The sequence below is a fragment of the Chelonia mydas genome, chromosome 7, assembly GCF_015237465.2.
Source record: "Chelonia mydas isolate rCheMyd1 chromosome 7, rCheMyd1.pri.v2, whole genome shotgun sequence".
In the NCBI taxonomy this organism is placed as follows: Eukaryota; Metazoa; Chordata; order Testudines; family Cheloniidae; genus Chelonia; species Chelonia mydas.
Window position 1 is genome coordinate 53,467,364 of NC_057853.1, and position 16,774 is coordinate 53,484,137.

At 51.2% G+C, this 16,774-nt stretch overlaps 1 protein-coding gene across 50 annotated transcripts in view; it reads right to left on the reverse strand.

The window, feature by feature from the left end:
- Positions 1-16,774, reverse strand: part of CAMK2G (calcium/calmodulin dependent protein kinase II gamma) — a 172,035-nt gene that overhangs the window by 74,010 nt on the left and 81,251 nt on the right. For all 50 annotated transcript variants that reach the window (XR_006292536.1, XR_006292539.1, XR_006292537.1 and 47 more), the window contains exons 4-5: positions 3,628-3,682; positions 2,493-2,558 (exon numbers count right to left, since the gene is read on the reverse strand). Coding sequence is in view for 39 of the 50 variants with exons in the window: in XM_037905306.2 (XP_037761234.1) it covers positions 2,493-2,558; positions 3,628-3,682 (121 nt within the window). In the remaining 11 variants the exon portion in view is untranslated. The remainder of the gene's footprint in view (positions 1-2,492; positions 2,559-3,627; positions 3,683-16,774) is intronic.

A 16,774-nucleotide genomic window follows, 5' to 3' on the forward strand; every position in this document is an offset into this window, starting at 1 on the left:
TTTCAGAGCAGCATTTCAAGCACTTTACATACACAATGTGCACGCCCCCCCCATGCACGCACCCGCTAGCCGGGCGCCTTTTAAGTACAGATCCCACTTAGGGAGTTAGAAGCTGAAAAACACTCGCTCCCTGCTGAGTGCACCGTGCCGCACTCCCCCAGCCCGCAGAAAACCAGTGCCATTCTCGGCACTGACACCACAGGGAGAGGAGCAAGACGTTATTTACACTTGGCTTGTCAGAGTCAATGTTACACCCACAGAGTGCGTGCACCAGACACGCGCACACAGCTGAGATTGCTGGAGGAGGCTAGTCAGCCAGATAGCGGTTCCCAAGCTCTCCGGCTGGAGCAGATGCAGCAGCATTTACATAGGTGTCATACTGAGAGAGGAAGCCTCTTTGATGTGGAAAGGAGCACAGATTTAAACAGCTCCTGCGGCCAGGCAGTCAGAGCCTGTCTGTGGGAAGTCGGGGTGGTCGGCCTCCCTTGGCAATTCACTCCGGAGAAGCCAGAGCAGGCCGCCCCATTGGGAATAAGCAGATGTTTTTCCAAGTCTCAGAGGCCCGGGGTTTCTTTATGGATCTTACAGATTGGAAATGGGTGAACTGGGGGTGCGGGGTGGGGGGGAGGTAGTTGCTGCACTGTATATCATTACCCCACCGGCCCCTCCCACTGGAACTGGCAGCACAAACCACTGGGTCAGATTCTGTGAATATCTCCCTGCTCCCAAAACAAAAAAAAAATGTATAATTAGAACAGAGCCAAGCCTGAGTGAGAGACTTTCTGGCCAAAAATGGCAAAAGTGCGAGGTGTCCCAGGCGAGCCAAGCAAGACGGATTGGCACGAACCTCGCTCTCCCAGCCTGCTCTGGAATTCAGCTCAGCTTGGCGTGCGGCTAGAAAGGGAGGGCTTTGTACTTGTTCAGCAAACGCTGGGCTCTGTGGGCACGGTTCAATCAGCCCAGCTTGAATTGGAGAGGACAAGAGAGCGTTGCATAGGCACAGACAAGAAGCAGCGCCACATTCTCTCCTCTTCCCTTAACCTAACCAGGGTCCCCCTCCTCTGCCACTAGTGTCCCTCACTACCGCTCCTCATTCCCATCCCCCTCCAGGGCAGGCGGGGACAACCCAATCACCTCCCGCCCCCACTGGACTAAATGGATGAGCCAGGGAACATCACTTGGTCTGGGACAAACACGCATGCAACAGCCCCAGAGCTGTTAAACACATCCAAAGGGCTCCTGGATCCTAACATCACCCGCTCCCTCAGAGAGCGCCTGCCCCCCTGGACTTCCTTCACCTTCAGCACACAGCTGCCTGTTGCAGCACATCCTGCAGGGAAGAGTGATGTGTAATGCTGCACTTCCAGAGCCAGGGAGCAGGTGGAGGCTCTAACTGAGCCACAGCAGGGGCAAATGAGCACCCAAACATTGCCCTGGAAATGCCTGCAAGGGCCACGCTCTGTTCTTTTACATATGCCACAGAGCAGCTCCAGGAGTGCACATCACACCAGAACTGCCACACCCCGTCACCCCAATCTAGGCACCCCAACGGAGCTCACTCCTTCGCTGCTGCACACCTGCTATTCTGGTCTCCTGCCAGGCTCTACTCAGCTCCCCCTCCAGCCAATGGCAGGCAGGGATAGCTTGTAGGGGCAGGGCAGGGTTCCATGAAACTTCACCGTAGGCCTCTGCTCCCCCGTTCCTGCCTCCCCCAAACCAGAGCTGAAAAGATCCCGTTTCAAATGCCCCCATTTCTGGAGGCAGACTAGGTATCCAGAGCCCACATCTGGACTGATGAGAAATGGGATACTGTCAACCAACAATTAAGGGGTGGCCAGAGATGTCAGGAGTAAGCCCAGTTCAGACTCGTTTAGGGAAGCCCAACTCTTCAGGGGTGAAGGTGGGGGACACACAGAGGAGGGACAGGACTTAAGTCCGTTTAAAGTTGAGAACCAAAAGCTTCCCTTCCCATACTGTGCCTTGTGCTTCTAAGCTCCTGTCAGCAGAGGTTGTGAATGCTTTACACACACTGGGACAAGAAGCACACCCATTTTACACATGGCGAAATTGAGGCACAGGTCAGTTGCACAGAACTGCCTAAGGCGAGCATGAGTTCCTGGTAGAGCTGGGATAAGAAGCCAATAGTCCAGGTTTCCAGTCCTCTAATGTGACTGAAAACAATTCTTCCTCTTGTGCTTTACCCTTCCAAACACACACTGCTGCTCCCACTCCAGCAGCCAGGTCAGACAGACGCCAGCAGCAGGCCCTCCAGAGACAAGCAATGTCTCCAAGGGAGGAGGGCCTAACGCCACACTGAGTCAGCTACACTGAGTCTGTCACAGCTACAGTTGAAAGGCTGCATTAGTATGGGATGCGGAGGAGGGGTTTCCCACATGGGGAGCATTTATTTTACAACACAGCCATGTGCAGACACGCCATACTGTCTGACATGATTGGCACATAACAGGGAGAGTCTGAGCACAGATTCTTACCTAGCATCAGCTTCACTGTAGTACTCTCTGGCGACAATATCTTCAAAGAGCTCTCCACCAGTGACCCTGGAGGAGACAGACCGAGGGAGGTTAGGAGACTCATGCACAGCGAGGAGGCACAAGGGGTACACACTCGCTCCTGGGGTACCAGGCTGTCCTCTGCCAGCCTGCCTGAATCTTTGCCCGGGATTATCCCGAGGGAGGGCAAGCCAGGGCCAGAAACCTCAGAGCACCAGGTCCTCACTCAGGTCAGGGAGGGCATCGAGAGCATCAAGGGATCATTACCCAAACAGTGGGGCACCTTTGCACTCACATCCACAGTGCTCTGGGTTCCACTTCCCTGGCAAACAAGCATGGTGGGCACCAGCATCTTGAACCACGTAACTGTAGCCAGTACAGATGCCATAAACACACCGGGTGCCCTCCCTCCCCTCCGCCTCTCGTATCTGTGGCATGGAAAGGACACCTGTTGCCCTTGGAACTATCGCATCATTCCCTAAAATTAGATAGCAGACACAGGTCAGAAACTGACATACTACATACCTCTCACCCCTAAATTTGCTGCCAGGCAGTTCCTACATCCATTCCCCCACACACCCCGGACACCCCCTCCCCATTCCCCCGGACCTCTCTGTCTTTCTTTCTGACCTCTCTCATACAAGGCACCCGCATCATCTATTCCCCTCTCACCTTTCCACACCCACATCTTGTACCCCTGTCCACCTCCCTTACATGCAGAGTTCACGCTGCAGAAGAAGCTGGGAAGGCTCAACACTACACACAGAATCATGCAAGCTAGCACTGTACACCAGCCAACATTTCCAAAGGTGTCAGGTCCAATGAGTTGTTGGCTCTAGGACACACTGATCTTCAGCTCCTTGACCCAGCATGAAACCACCTGTGATTTTGTTGCACAGTGACTATTATCCCTGGAGAGGAGACCAAAACCTTATTTTAGGAGGAGGTTCTTTGTCAGTGGATTATAGCCTTGTTGTCGGGAACTGGGATACAGGTCCTGGTGGGGAAAGGAGGCGGCGGGAAATAGAGGTTCAAGGATCTTTCATTCTGCTCTTAAATCAGCAGCCCACAGCTTTGTCTCAGCCACGAAGCACCAGAGCTAAAGGGAGGCACTTACAGATCAAAGACGAGGTAGTGGAAAGCTTCTTCTGAAATACTGTCATGGAGCCGCACTGTAAAAACACAAGCAAGAAACAAGGGACACTTAACATTTTCCAGATCTGATCCACCCCCCTTGGAAATCCATGACCACATTTCCCCAGTCCCATCCGGCAACCTATTGCTCCCTTCATCCCCTTCACCCTCACTCTGGAATCTAGAACCCTCCCTCCCACCATCCCTTATCCCAAATAATTTATGAGCATCCTTCACTTCCTGCCCCTCTAGCACTGGAACCAGTACACTGGTGCTATTGAGGAGCGCATAAAGCAAAGAGTTCAGGGGACACACCATGGTCCTTAAGATGAGGGATCTCGGTTTTCAAACCTTATGTTTCAGGAATCCAGTTCAGCCAGTTGCTCTCCCTGAAAAATCTGTCCAGACTGTCTGCTAAAGCTGAAATATGCAGTAACCACAATACAAGTCTGCTTTTAAAAGAATCTGTCCGACCAACTAGCCTCAAGAGTGCTTTGCTGAGTCAAAAAGAGTTAACAAAAGAATTACAGTGGGGGAGAGCAATTTCCAGGGGGAGATTTCCACGTGTAATTGGACATGAGAAGGCAAGTTGACGAGAACAGGACAGCTGGCAAGAGCAGCAGAGGAGAAGGCTCTCACTCCACAAGCAGTGATATCAATGGGAGCAAGTCAAGGGCAGGATCTTACAAACAGCGAAGCACAGCCAGGATTATGACACGAGAAGGAAAGCTCCCTTCGTGACGCTGTGAGACAAAGGTGGGGCCCCAGAGATGCTGCATGTGTGGGAGGGCAGGCACCAGCAGTCTCCATGCACTGGGGTCAGGAGCGGTCACCAACAGGGTGATGCAGTAGTCCAAGCAAGGAGAGAGGTGGAGGGGTGAAAATTCCAGCAGAGCTGGAGTGGAGCCAGTGGCACACAAGGGCAGTGCTGCAGAAGTGGCAACGAACGGGTGTTCAGACCCAGGAGAGTGGGAAGGACAAGGAAATTCAGGATCAAGGATGATGCTAAGGATCTAGATAGTGAAGAGATCTGGGAAGTGAGTCATGGACACACATAAAGGAGCTAGGTTTGTGGTTCACAATGCGTTTCCTGGCCAAGGGCAGCACTTCTGCCTTTGATATGTTTGGATGAAGGAAGTGAAGCATCAGTTGGCCAAGACAGGCAGAGAACATGGACCAGGACATCTCAAAGACATGGACAGTGCGGTGTATATGCCTACGGTTAAAGGGAAAGCAAAGATGGCAGGTGACAAAGGCAGACAGTAGGAAAGAAGGGAGGGCCGAGAATGGAGCTTTGGAAGCTCGAGGCAGCATGGGCTGTGGAAAAGCCACCTTCAAAGACAGCCAAAGAGCAGTGTGATAAGTAAGAGTAAAGTCATCACAGGAGGGAACCAGAGATGCCTGCATAGCTAGGAAGATGGAATGGTCCTCAGCATTAAAGGCTGCACAGAAGAAAAGAAGAATGAGCCTTCCCACCCATCCAGGTTGTTAGCTACATAGAGAAGAGCCATTTCCCTGCTACGGCCTCTGGGGATCTCAGATGGAAATCAACCTGGAGTCTGGTCACTAAAAGATTACTTAGGAGAGGAGAACCCCTTTCCTAAGCAGTTTGCTGAGGCTGCAAGCTCCGGGAGAGGGTGGCAGCTGGAGCCTCAGGGCCAAGGAAGGTCTGTAAAGAAGAGACTGGACGCTGGCAGGCTGACCAACAATGGCAGTAACGTAACAAGCAACGGTCAGGAGACAGAAGAGGGAAGGCTCCGGAAAGAGCAGGAAAGGAAAGAGACCATGAGGAGGAGTGGGGAATATACTGAAAACTCTCCACCCCTTCAATCCCAGCCCGGTACCGCCCCCTGGTCCATGAGTGCCACCGGTGTGTAATGAGTCTGCTTCTCCCCAGCAATGCAACAGCAGAAGTGCTCTTTCAAGGTCCGTCTCCACTGCAAAAACACAAAGTGTGTTCTTAGCTCAGGTTAGCTAACTCCAGTTAGGACACAAGTGAAGACAAAGAAACTCTACTTTTAGCTCAGGTTCACAGTTCAAGCGGACACCTGCAGAAGACCCGGGGTGAACATGAGCTGCTAACCGGAGTTAAAAGCAGAGCCTTTGCTGTTGCTTTAGCTGGAGTTAGCTAATGCAGTGAGCTAATCCGAAGGAAGAGAACCAGCCAGCCAGACACAGCCTGTCTCACTCTGTCCTGGGCATTGCCCACCAAACTGACTCGTACTCTGCAGTCTTGCCATCAGAGCCAGGCTCCTGTTTTGATATTGCTATTAACCTCCACCCTGCCTGATTACTGCTTTGACGTAGAGATTAAATGATTTAGTTTCAACGCAACTCCAATTACCAGAGCCTATCAGCTTAACAACATTATCTCCCCTTCCCGCCACCACTCAGCATGTAACAGGCAAATGTCTCCCCTGCCCTCCAGATAGAGCATGGGGGGTGTCGGTTAGTTAGTTGGTTAAACGGGTCTCTGAATCCCCTCTGCTTAGTTCACCATGACTTTCCATGCATCTTGCAATCTCCAGTTGACCAACTCCCCCTCCTTCCAGCCAGCATATAGCACTCTCCTCCATATCCATGGCCTGCTAGAGAGCAGATGTTGCATACCAGGAGATGGGGTCCTGGCTCTGACCAGTTCCAAACGTGTCCAAGAGGGACCAAAGCAGAGCAGTTTCTCAGCTTCAGACTTCCCTGGGCAAGGGGCAGATGCACAAAAGTTGCAGCAAGAGTGGAAGTTTTTCTTGTTCCTAACAAGGTCCCTGGGGTGTCCTGTAGAGGCTGCCAGCCCCATCACCCTTGCCTAGTGCTCTCCTCCCCCACACTCTGGGGAGGCCTGACATACCATCTTGGGACAGCTGCGCAGAAACCCCAGGACCTTTCCCTAATTCCTGACGTGGGGTGTGACAGCATCTCAGAGCAGATGGAGGGGGAAATTCACGTATAGCTGCTGGGGGCAGGCAGAGCCAAGAAAAAATTCCAGACATGATATCATAGACGAGAGATGGAAAAGATGGATTGGTGCATCCAGGCCATCCCCCTGCAATGCAGGATTGTTCCCTACACAGCATTCAACGGTGCTTTAATTATTCAAGCAATGAAGCTTCCATCGCTCCCTTTGAGACAACCGCAAACCTGCAGCTCTTGGCCTCCTACATCGAGCGCAGCAAGCTATCCAAGTGCATGCTCTACAAACAGAGCTTTGAGTCGCATTAATAAGGAACCAGGGCACCCAGGAAATACCGGAGTCCTGCAGACTAGTGAATGCCTAGCACTTCCCTGAGGAGTCCATTCTCGCTCCTCACATCATGCTAACAGAGAGGGACAATTACTTTTATTGGCAGATACAGTAGCCACAAAGAGATAATTCAAACCAGGTTCTCTTCCCAACAGGGCTGTTTTAGCCAAAGGCTCTTTTCAAAACAAGGGAGGGGAGGCGGATGGGGGAAGCATGATTGCCTGCATCTTGCAGCTGTAGAGAAACACCACCCTGCCAAGGCTGCATGCTCTCAGACTGCCCCATGATTGCATCTCAGGGTATGTCTACACTGGAGCTGTAATTTCCAGCTCAGGCAGACATACCTGTGTAGCTTGGATCAAGCCAGCATGCTAAAAACAAACGCAGACGTGGCAGTGTCAGCAGTGAGGCAGGGTAGCCACACGCCCAAGTACATACCTAGGCTTTCAGATGGGATAGTACTCAGGGCAGCTGGTCCATCCCACTGCTTGCACCATCACGGCTACACTTCGATTTTCCATATGCTCACTCAATCAGAGTTAGCGCGTGCCTGTCTACTTGAGCTGGAAATCACACCTCCAGCTCCAGGCTAGACACGCTGCAGCGAGAAAGTCAGAGGTACTGCTCCAGAGACACCTGAGTGGCAGTGACAAGCGGAGGTGAAGCAAGTGAATGAGCCTACCACTGAACCAACTGGGGTGGGGTCGAAAAGAAAACAGGAACGAGGCGCTGAGGCATTAACCTGGCTACATAACACAGTAAAGGATCTCACTCACTGGTTCCTAAATACAGTTAGAAGTCTTATCTACAATATAAATTGTACCAGCATTGTAACCAGGTCCCTGGACTGAGTTTGTAGAGTGCACAAGTCCAAGGGTACCTTCAGCAATCTAAATACCATAGGTTAAGGATGCACATATAACCCACAATCAAATGGGCAGGCAACAAATGCCTGGCTACTCTGCAGCCATACCACCTGGTGCTGCGATCAGTCAGATCCAGCAACCTAGGCAGGGCCTGGACAGGTCACTACATGGAGGAGAGCCCTCCAAGGGACATCTAGATGCTCAGATAATTACATCCTGCCACCTGAAAGTACCTCTGCAGTATACACTAGTCTTACAGTGTAACCTTGTGCTATGCTGTTAAACTGCTGCCAGGCACCACCATATTTAAGGCTGAGACTAGCTTACCGGTTTTTCAAAGTGCTCTAAAATCATCTACATGCTTACTGTGCCTTCAATTGCTCTGTCTCATGGCAAGTTGGGGTCATTTCAGCAAACAGTTCCTGCAATACAACCTCCCCTAAAAAAAACAAAAAACAAAACAAACCAGGACAACCTGATGTTTCTCCCATTTTTAACACATTCCTGGAGCTCAAACTATGGCTTTGTTCCCCCCAAACTGATATCATCTGCTCAGAATTGAGCTCAGATAGCATCTGGTGCCCATTGCTCCTTCAGGGAAGCAATATTTTTAAAAAGTTGTTCAGGGAAAAGATGGATCTTGGAGAGAGAAGGTGAACGACGAGTACACAGCATTATTAGGGTAATGTGATCATGCCACAGGCTCCTCACCCCTTTCCTGAACACTGGGAGCAAGTACGATCAAAGGCAAGCAAGTAGCTGCCATCTCAAATGTTTGCACGATCAGAGGGGTGGCCAAGCATACGGACACACACCTACTGTTGGCAGTCCTATTTTAAGGGCTGGTGTAAGGTCGACACTGACTAAGACAGGGTCAGGACACTGCTCACTCGAGACCACAATTTACATCAATCACAAAAAAACAAAACCAAATTTCTCCTTTCTACAATAATTCATCCGATAGGCACAAACCAAAGATTCTCATGCCTAATCATTTCACACCTCCCCAGCCTGTAGCTTCTGTGGAACGGGAGGCTGACATCCGATGAAGTGAGCTGTAGCTCACGAAAGCTTATGCTCAAATAAATTTGTTAGTCTCTAAGGTGCCACAAGTCGTCCTTTTTTTTGTGAATTCTAGCTACGTGGTCCTTTTAAACACAAACCAGCTCAGTGCTGGGATGCAGCACACAGGTACGGTAGGTGTATCTGCCAGACTGTGTCCTCACTAAGGCACCAGCTGCGTTTAGGGTGGGCTGAGCAGACACCAGCTGGCTATGCCTGGCCTACACTCAATCACTTCACTCAGCCTGCACAAGCCACTGCCAGATGTGACCCTGTCCCTAAAGATTCCCTCTGGACTCTGCACTTGCCCCTGCCTTATAGTTCACTGTCATGCACACGACCCAACAGCTACAAAGCCCCACAGCAATACGCCGTTGGGCTCCTGTTAGCACAACCCACATGACTCAGCACTGCGATGAACGGTCCTAATGCACTTCTCAGAGCACAGCATGAGCTCTGCCAGCCTGCTGCAACCAATCCGTGCCACAGCCAACCCTAACACAGAGAAGAGCGACCGGAGCGCATGCAGATGAGAGAGAACAATTCCGTAGGACACCACACGCTACCTGGACCGAAACACATCCGTAGCAATTCCTCATGTCTGTTTATTATAGGACTACACAGGCTATCCCCCAGGGGCTGTTACAAGCTCCAGGGGGCAGAGTGACGGTTGTAGGGCAAGGTAGGGCTACACCTTGGCTCTCTATTTCCTGGCTTTTAAGTGCATTCAATGCTTACGAGGTTATGAGGCACCACCAGTCATCCCTAGCTGCATTAACCAAGACTTTGGGCAGTGATTACATACCACTCAAGCTGCTGAACCAGAGGTGCCTTTGCCGCAGTACCCACAGCAGAGCCAATACACTGTAATGGAGATTCCCAGCCCATGTCACGGTAATTGCAGCACAGCAACTCGTTCAAGCAGCCGTAGTGGTACGATCTCAGAAGTACTCCGAGATCTTTTGGAATGAAAAGTGCTGTATAAATATCAGCTGCTCATTCGAATCGGCAGCAGCCTCACCTCTGGGCAGGTTCCAGCCAAGCATTAGGCAGCGTTTGCCTCCCTCAAGGAGTAAGCGATGTCTTGGATTTCTCCCTCCCCCATGACTAGCAGCGGAGATGTATTGAAGTGGTAACTTTACTGAGCTCGGTGGCAAAAGAAAGACACTGCAGGCAAGCAGCCAGCAAACCGGGAGAAGAGGTGAAATAAAATGAGTTGTGAAAACCTGCCCCACTCCCTCATCCAAAGTAATGCTCTCACATTAGCCAGAGGATGCTGAAGCTACAAATACAAATACACATGGCTTAACAGACGGCAAATTGAGCACTATCTGCAACATCGCAACTAACAAGTGAACTGACACAGATGGCTACCACCCACGCCCCATCTCCCCACCTGCTCACCATCCTAACAGCCTGAGACACAAACTGTCCCACCACCTCAATAATGGATGGTGTATCGACTCTCCCAGCACAGCTCCCAACATACAACACACCTGTCCAGCCAGGAGCTCATGGTGAACCTGGGGCTGCTGAGGCAGCTTAGCTCCCACTCCAGCTGTTTCCCTAATTATATTAAACACGCAGAATTTGGCTGCAGCTGCTCAGGCTGCTTCCAAAAAGACTTTCCTTTTAATTAAAATTTTGCTATTAAAACGCATTAAAGTGTGTAATACAAATAATCCTCTGGAAGTCATCTGTTCCAGCAGCTAATGACCGGCTTCGTTAGAGCGGTAACTAACAGGAGCAGGATGGTTAGCTCCTGCTGCTGCTAAGCAGTCCCCTAGGATGATGGCATCTCCCCTCCGCCCCTCCTGGCTCTGACAGAGAGAGGTTACAGGATGCTGTATACGTGACAGCTCGTTGCACACTCCCCAAGCCCCAAACATTTCACACTGACTGAATTTTTAAAGCCCCAGAGAACAGCAATGCATTCCCATCTCAACCCACAGTTCCCCTCAGACAGGACCAAGCCTCTGCAGATGCAGCCAAAGGATCGCCACTGAAACAGCTAAATGAGCTGGGCTAAGTTAGTATGAAAAACTACAAGGAAGATTTCACCATGTGCTTCTTGTAATTCTTATGGCCAGAGAAACCCGTAACAACTCCAGCCTTGGACAGTGAAGGCAAGAGAATGCTATCCCTGCCATGAAGGGAATCCGGAAAGAGAACGTTCTACAGAGAACAGAACCCTGTTTTCCAGGACACTCCACTGCATCACAATATCCTCCCTCTTAAGTATCTGTTCCCTTTCACAGACACATTTAAAAGTAACAAGAGAAACGTACTTCATTGAATAGAAGTTATATTCGTGACATTTCAGTTTTAGTTAGCCTTTATTTCCTCTTTTAGTCTTTATTCTGAAACTTCTGTCTTGACAGACTAGAGCCCAACATCTCCCACCTAAACCTGAGGGAACCAGCCAAGCGAGTCTACATTAGCTGGGACAGTAGCAAACATTCTGGTTAAAGTGCACTCATTCCTTTTCATGATAATTAGCAACAGTTCCCAATTATCCATGTACCAGCTAAGCACAGTACCTTGCAATTTTCAGTGTGAGAGAGTGCGCAAGTGTATGTATTTAGAAAAGGTGGACACGCACAAGTCCATGGGGCCAGATGCAATGCATCCAAGGATGCTGAGGCTGATGTGATTGCAGAGTCATTGGCCATTATCTTTGAAAACTCGTGGCGATCGGGTGAGGTCCCAGACGATTGGAAAAAGGCAAATATAGTGCCCATCTTTAAAAAAAGGGAAGAAGGAGAATCTGGGGAACTACAGCCTCACCTCAGTCCCCAGAATAATCATGGAGCAGTTCCTCAAGGAATCCATTTTGAAGCACTTGGAGGAAAGGAAGGTGATCAGGAACAGTCAACATGAATTCACCAAGGGCAAGTCATGCCTGACCAACCCGATTGCCTTCTATGATGAGATAACTGGCTCTGTGGACATGGGGAAAGCAGTGGACATGATATACCTTGACTTTAGCAAAGCTTTTGATATGGTCTCCTACAGTATTCTTGCCAGAAAGTTAGGCCTTGGCTACACTTGTGCGCGAGCGCAATAAAGTCGCCAAGAGCGCTCTACCTTACTACCCATCCACACTGGCAAGGCACCTAGACTGCTCTGACTCCGTGGCTGGAGAGCTCCTGGTACTCCACCTCCCCGAGAGGAATAACGTTTGTGCCGGCGTGGACACCTAATGTGCTCTGATTGGCCTCCGGAAGTGTCCCACAATGCCTGTTCTAGCCACTCTGGTCATCACTTTTGAATTCTGATGCCCTGTCCTCAGGTGACCAACCATCAGACCTGCCCTTTAAATTCCCTGGGAATTTTGAAAATCCCCTTCCTGTTTGCTATGCCAGGCGTGGAGTGCTCTCAGCGAATTTTTCCAGGTGACCATGCCTCCACACGCCAGGCGATCTCCAGTATGGAGCAATGGTGAGGTGCTGGACCTCATCAGTGTTTGGGGGGAGGAAGCTGCGCAGTCCCAGCTGCGCTCCAGCCGTAGGAATTACAGTACCTTCAGGCACATATCAAGGACCATGACGGAAAGGGGCCATGACCGGGACGCTGTGCAGTGCAGGGTTAAAGTGAAGGAGCCTACCACAAAGCCCGTGAGGCAAAACAGCCACTCCGGTGCTGCCCCCGCGACCTGCCGGTTCTCCAAAGAGCAGGATGCGATACTTGGGGGCGACCCCACCTCCACTCCAACAACCACCATGGACACTTCTGAGCCCAGCACAGCAAGCGGGGAGGAGGAGGATGAAAACGCGAGCGAGGGTGCTGAGGTGGGGGGAGACACCCCGGAATCCTGAGATGCATGCAGCCAGGAGCTTTTCTCAGGCCAGGAGGAAGGCAGCCAGTCACGGTGTCCAGTGCTTGGGGAAGGACAAACACCAGAGGAGGTTCCCAGTAAGTGGCTTTTTTTTTTTTCCGGAAGGAAGTTCTTTGGTGCGGGCTCTTTGGGCGAGGAGGGTTTGGGATGCATGCACGCCTAGATGAGGAATAGCGCACTGATGTGCTCTATCACATCATGGTAATCGGCATCGGTGATCTCTTCAAAAGTCTCAGACAGAACATGGGCAAAGCGCCTACGCAGGTTTACTGGGAGAGCCAACGTGGTTCTTGTCCCAGTCAGGCTAACGTGTCCGTGCCACTGTGCTGTGAGGGGTGGGGGAACCATTGCTGCACACAGGCAAGCTGCATATGGGCCAGGCCGGAAGCTGCATTGTAGTAGAAGACCCTCCCTTGCTTCCCCGGTCACCCTCAGCAGCGAGATATCTTCCAGGACAAACTCCTGTGGAGAATGTTGTGACAGTGTAGGTTTCCCCTGCAGCTGTTGGCTCTCCCCAAGGCACAGAAACCCAGAGGAGAGTACATCCATGAAACAATCAGTCCCCCTGGACCCTGTGCTTACTCACCATTTCTGGGTCTCATGTGGGTTACGTGCGCTCGCTTTGGGACAGGCTAAGTATGGTTTTGTATGGATTGTGATTGCCCTCAAGTGCGTGGGAATCATTGCTCTGTCTGGTGTGTACAGTGCTTCCTCTGTTAAGTGTTGCATTTTGCCTGTATAGGTGCAGCCTTGAGATCTCAGCCGCTGGCGTTATCACCGGCCAACAGACTGAGAGCACTCAGAAAGAGGCCCCGTAAAAGCAAAGACGACATGCTGCAGGAAGTGATGCGGCAGTCTGTGGAAGAGAATCGAAAGGCACAGAAGTGGAGGCAGAGTGAAAGGAGGATCCGCCAGAAGAATGAGGATCGCCGGCAGCAAAACGCGGTGCTCCGGCAGCAAAGCATGGATCAGCTGATTAGCATAATGAAGCGCCAAGCGGACTCTATCCAGGTGCTCGTCACCATGCAGGCGGAGCACTACCGCGCTCGCGCCCCCCCTCCCCCCCCCGCAGCCTTTGTCCCAAAACTCTTTCCCTTGTGCCCCCATGTCCCCTCTAACCCACTTTCCCCAACATCCGGGTTCTTACTGCCCCCAGCTGCCTCCTACACCCCTAGCTTCACCATCCACCCACAAAAACTACAACCCTTACCCACTGCACTCAACCCCCCTCATGCCTTGCAGCCATCCTGAAGTGCAGCACTCAGTGCACAGCACTCCAGACAGGATTCCAGAGTGTGAAATCAGGACATACTCAAGTCTGTGAGTGAACCGGTTCCCACCCCACCCCCTTGCCATTGTGGTATTGCTGTGTTACTTTGTTTTTATTTCAATAAATTAATTTTCTTTTCAATAAATGGAGTTTTTCCACTTTGAAAACATACTTTATTAGTGCATAAAGCAAAATATACCTTAGCCCAGGAAAGCAACAAGCACTACAATTCAGTGTACCAAACACAGCCACTGCACTTAACTCCCATGCAGAGCAACACACATTACTGGTGGCTTTAAGCCTCACATTGCTCCCTCAAGGCATCCCTAATCCATGCAGCCCCATGCTGGGCCCCTCTAATAGCCCTGCTCTCTGGCTGTGCAAATTCAGCCTCCAGGTGTTGAACCTCCGAGGCCCATGCTTGAGTGAAGCTTTCACCCTTCCCTTCACAAATATTATGGAGGGTATGGCACGCGGATATAACCGCAGGGATGCTGGCTTCGGCCAAGTCCAGCTTCCCATAAAGAGAGTGCCAGCGGCCCTTCAAATGGGCAAAAGCAAACTCCACAGTCAGTAAGCACCGGCTCAGCCTGTAGTTGAACTGTTCCTGGCTGCTGTCCAGGCTCCCTGTGTAGGGTTTCATGAGCCATGGCATTAAAGAGTAAGCGGGGTCTCCAAGGATCACAATGGGCATTTCGACTTCCCCTACGGTGATCCTCTGGTCTGGAAAAAAAGTCCCGGCTTGCAGCTTCCTGAACAGGCCAGTGTTCCGAAAGATGCGTGCGTCATGCACCTGTACGAGCCAGCCTACGTTAATGTCAATGAAACGCCCACGGTGATCCACAAGCACCTGGAGAACCATGGAGAAAGACCCCTTTCGGTTAACATACTCGGAGGCTAGGTGGTCTGGTGCCAGAATAGGAATATGCGTCCCATTTATAGCCCCTCCGCAGTTAGGGAAACCCATTTGTTCAAAGCCATCCACAATGTCATGCACGTTAAGCAGAGTCACGGTTCTTCTGAGCAGGATGGCCCTGCAAACTTGCATCAACACAATTCCAAAGGCCGACCTTCCCACTCCAAACTGGTTAGCGACTGATCAGTAGCTGTCTGGAATTGCCAGCTTCCAGACTGCAATAGCCACCTGCTTCTCCACCGGCAGGGAAGTTCTCAATCTCATGTCTTGCGCCGTAGGGTGGGAGCGAGTTCAGCTCACAGTCCCATGAAAGTGACTTTTCTAATCCGAAAGTTCTGCAGCCACTGCTCGTCATCCCAGACTTGCAGAACGATGTGATCCCACCACTCTGCTTGTTTCCTGAGCCCAGAAGCGGCGTTCCATGGTGGAGCGCATGTCCGTGAATGAGACAAGCAATTTCGTGTTCTATGCGTTACACGACTCAATATCCTCGGACTCCTTACTGTCACTTTGGATCTTAAGGAGTAGCTCGAATGATAAACGTGGCGTGTTGGCGAGACTCGTCAGCATCCTCCTCAGCAGTTCGGGCTCCGTTCCTGCAGACCGAAAGGGAAGACAGAGTGCGCCGCACAGAAACCGTTGAAAGATGGGGCCAAATGTGGACAGAAACACAGCGATTGCTGGGATGCGAAGCCTCCTTCCCACAAGCCACAGCACCAGAATGGGAGGAGGTGCTCTGTGGGATAGCTGTCCATAATGCACCGCTCCCAATGCTGCTGCAAGTGCCGCGAATTGGAATGGGTTACCTAGGGAGGTGGTGGAATCTCAATCCTTAGAGGTTTTTAAGGCCTGGCTTGACAAAGCCCTGGACGGGATGATTTAGTTGGAGTTAGTGCTGCTTCTGAGCAGGGGATTGGACTAGATGACCTCCTGAGGTCTCTTCCAACCCTAATATTCTATGGTTCTATGAACTAGCACAAAGCTGGAGTTGTGCAGTGGACACACATCAACCAGCAGGGACCAAGAGAGTCACTGTGTAGCCCCCAAGATGAGGCGGTAATGGGGAAATATAGTTCCCAAGATGAAAGAACAAGACTGGTGGGGAAAGAGATGAAGGGAAGAGGAGAAAAATCAGAGAGAAAAAAAGTGAGAGGGAGAGAATCTGAGTCAGGAACATGAAGGGATGGATGATTGGCCAATTCTCAGCACACACACCCCACCCCCACCCCCACCCCTCTGCAGTGCACACAGATACGCATCACCATCCCTGTGCACCCGGAGAAAGGGAAACCTGCAGCTCAGCTGGCACAAACCTAAGGGAGGGAAAAGCTTTACTGCTGAGGTGGTGTTTTGCATTTTGGGGGTGGGGTGGGGAGATGGGAGAAGGAGGGAAGAATGAAGAAGGGGAGGCATCGCTGTTGTCACCCTACAAGAACTCCCAGGAACCATAGCAACCCACTAAACAGCCTGAGCCCGTTCCAAGGCAGAGCCATTCGAACTGGGAGCTGGGAAAGCAGTGAACTGAGTCTCCTGCTACAAGGACTTAACACAGGCCGTCCCTCCTTCCCCCACCAACAGGTTCACAGGGGAACAAGGAACACATCCAGCACCCCCACCTCCGCCAGGCAGCAGCAGTCACATGGCAGAGACACATTTAAACACAGAGGGCCAAATTCCTCCATGGTGTCGCACCAAGGAAGTCAACTGAGCTCTGCTAGGGGTGAATTTGGCTGGGCTGCTGGAAAGTACCCACGGCCAGCATTTTAACTATTCTCTACGCACATATCTTCTCTAACCCACTTTCTAAGGCAGCCTAGACCTCTGCAGTCCACAACAACTGAACTTGCTGCTTATGGCAAACACTGTCCAGAGTTTCTTCTTGCTAGAACAGGGGCAGTTGGAGTTATTTTTTTAAAAAAGGTTGTGGGAAAACATTCCAG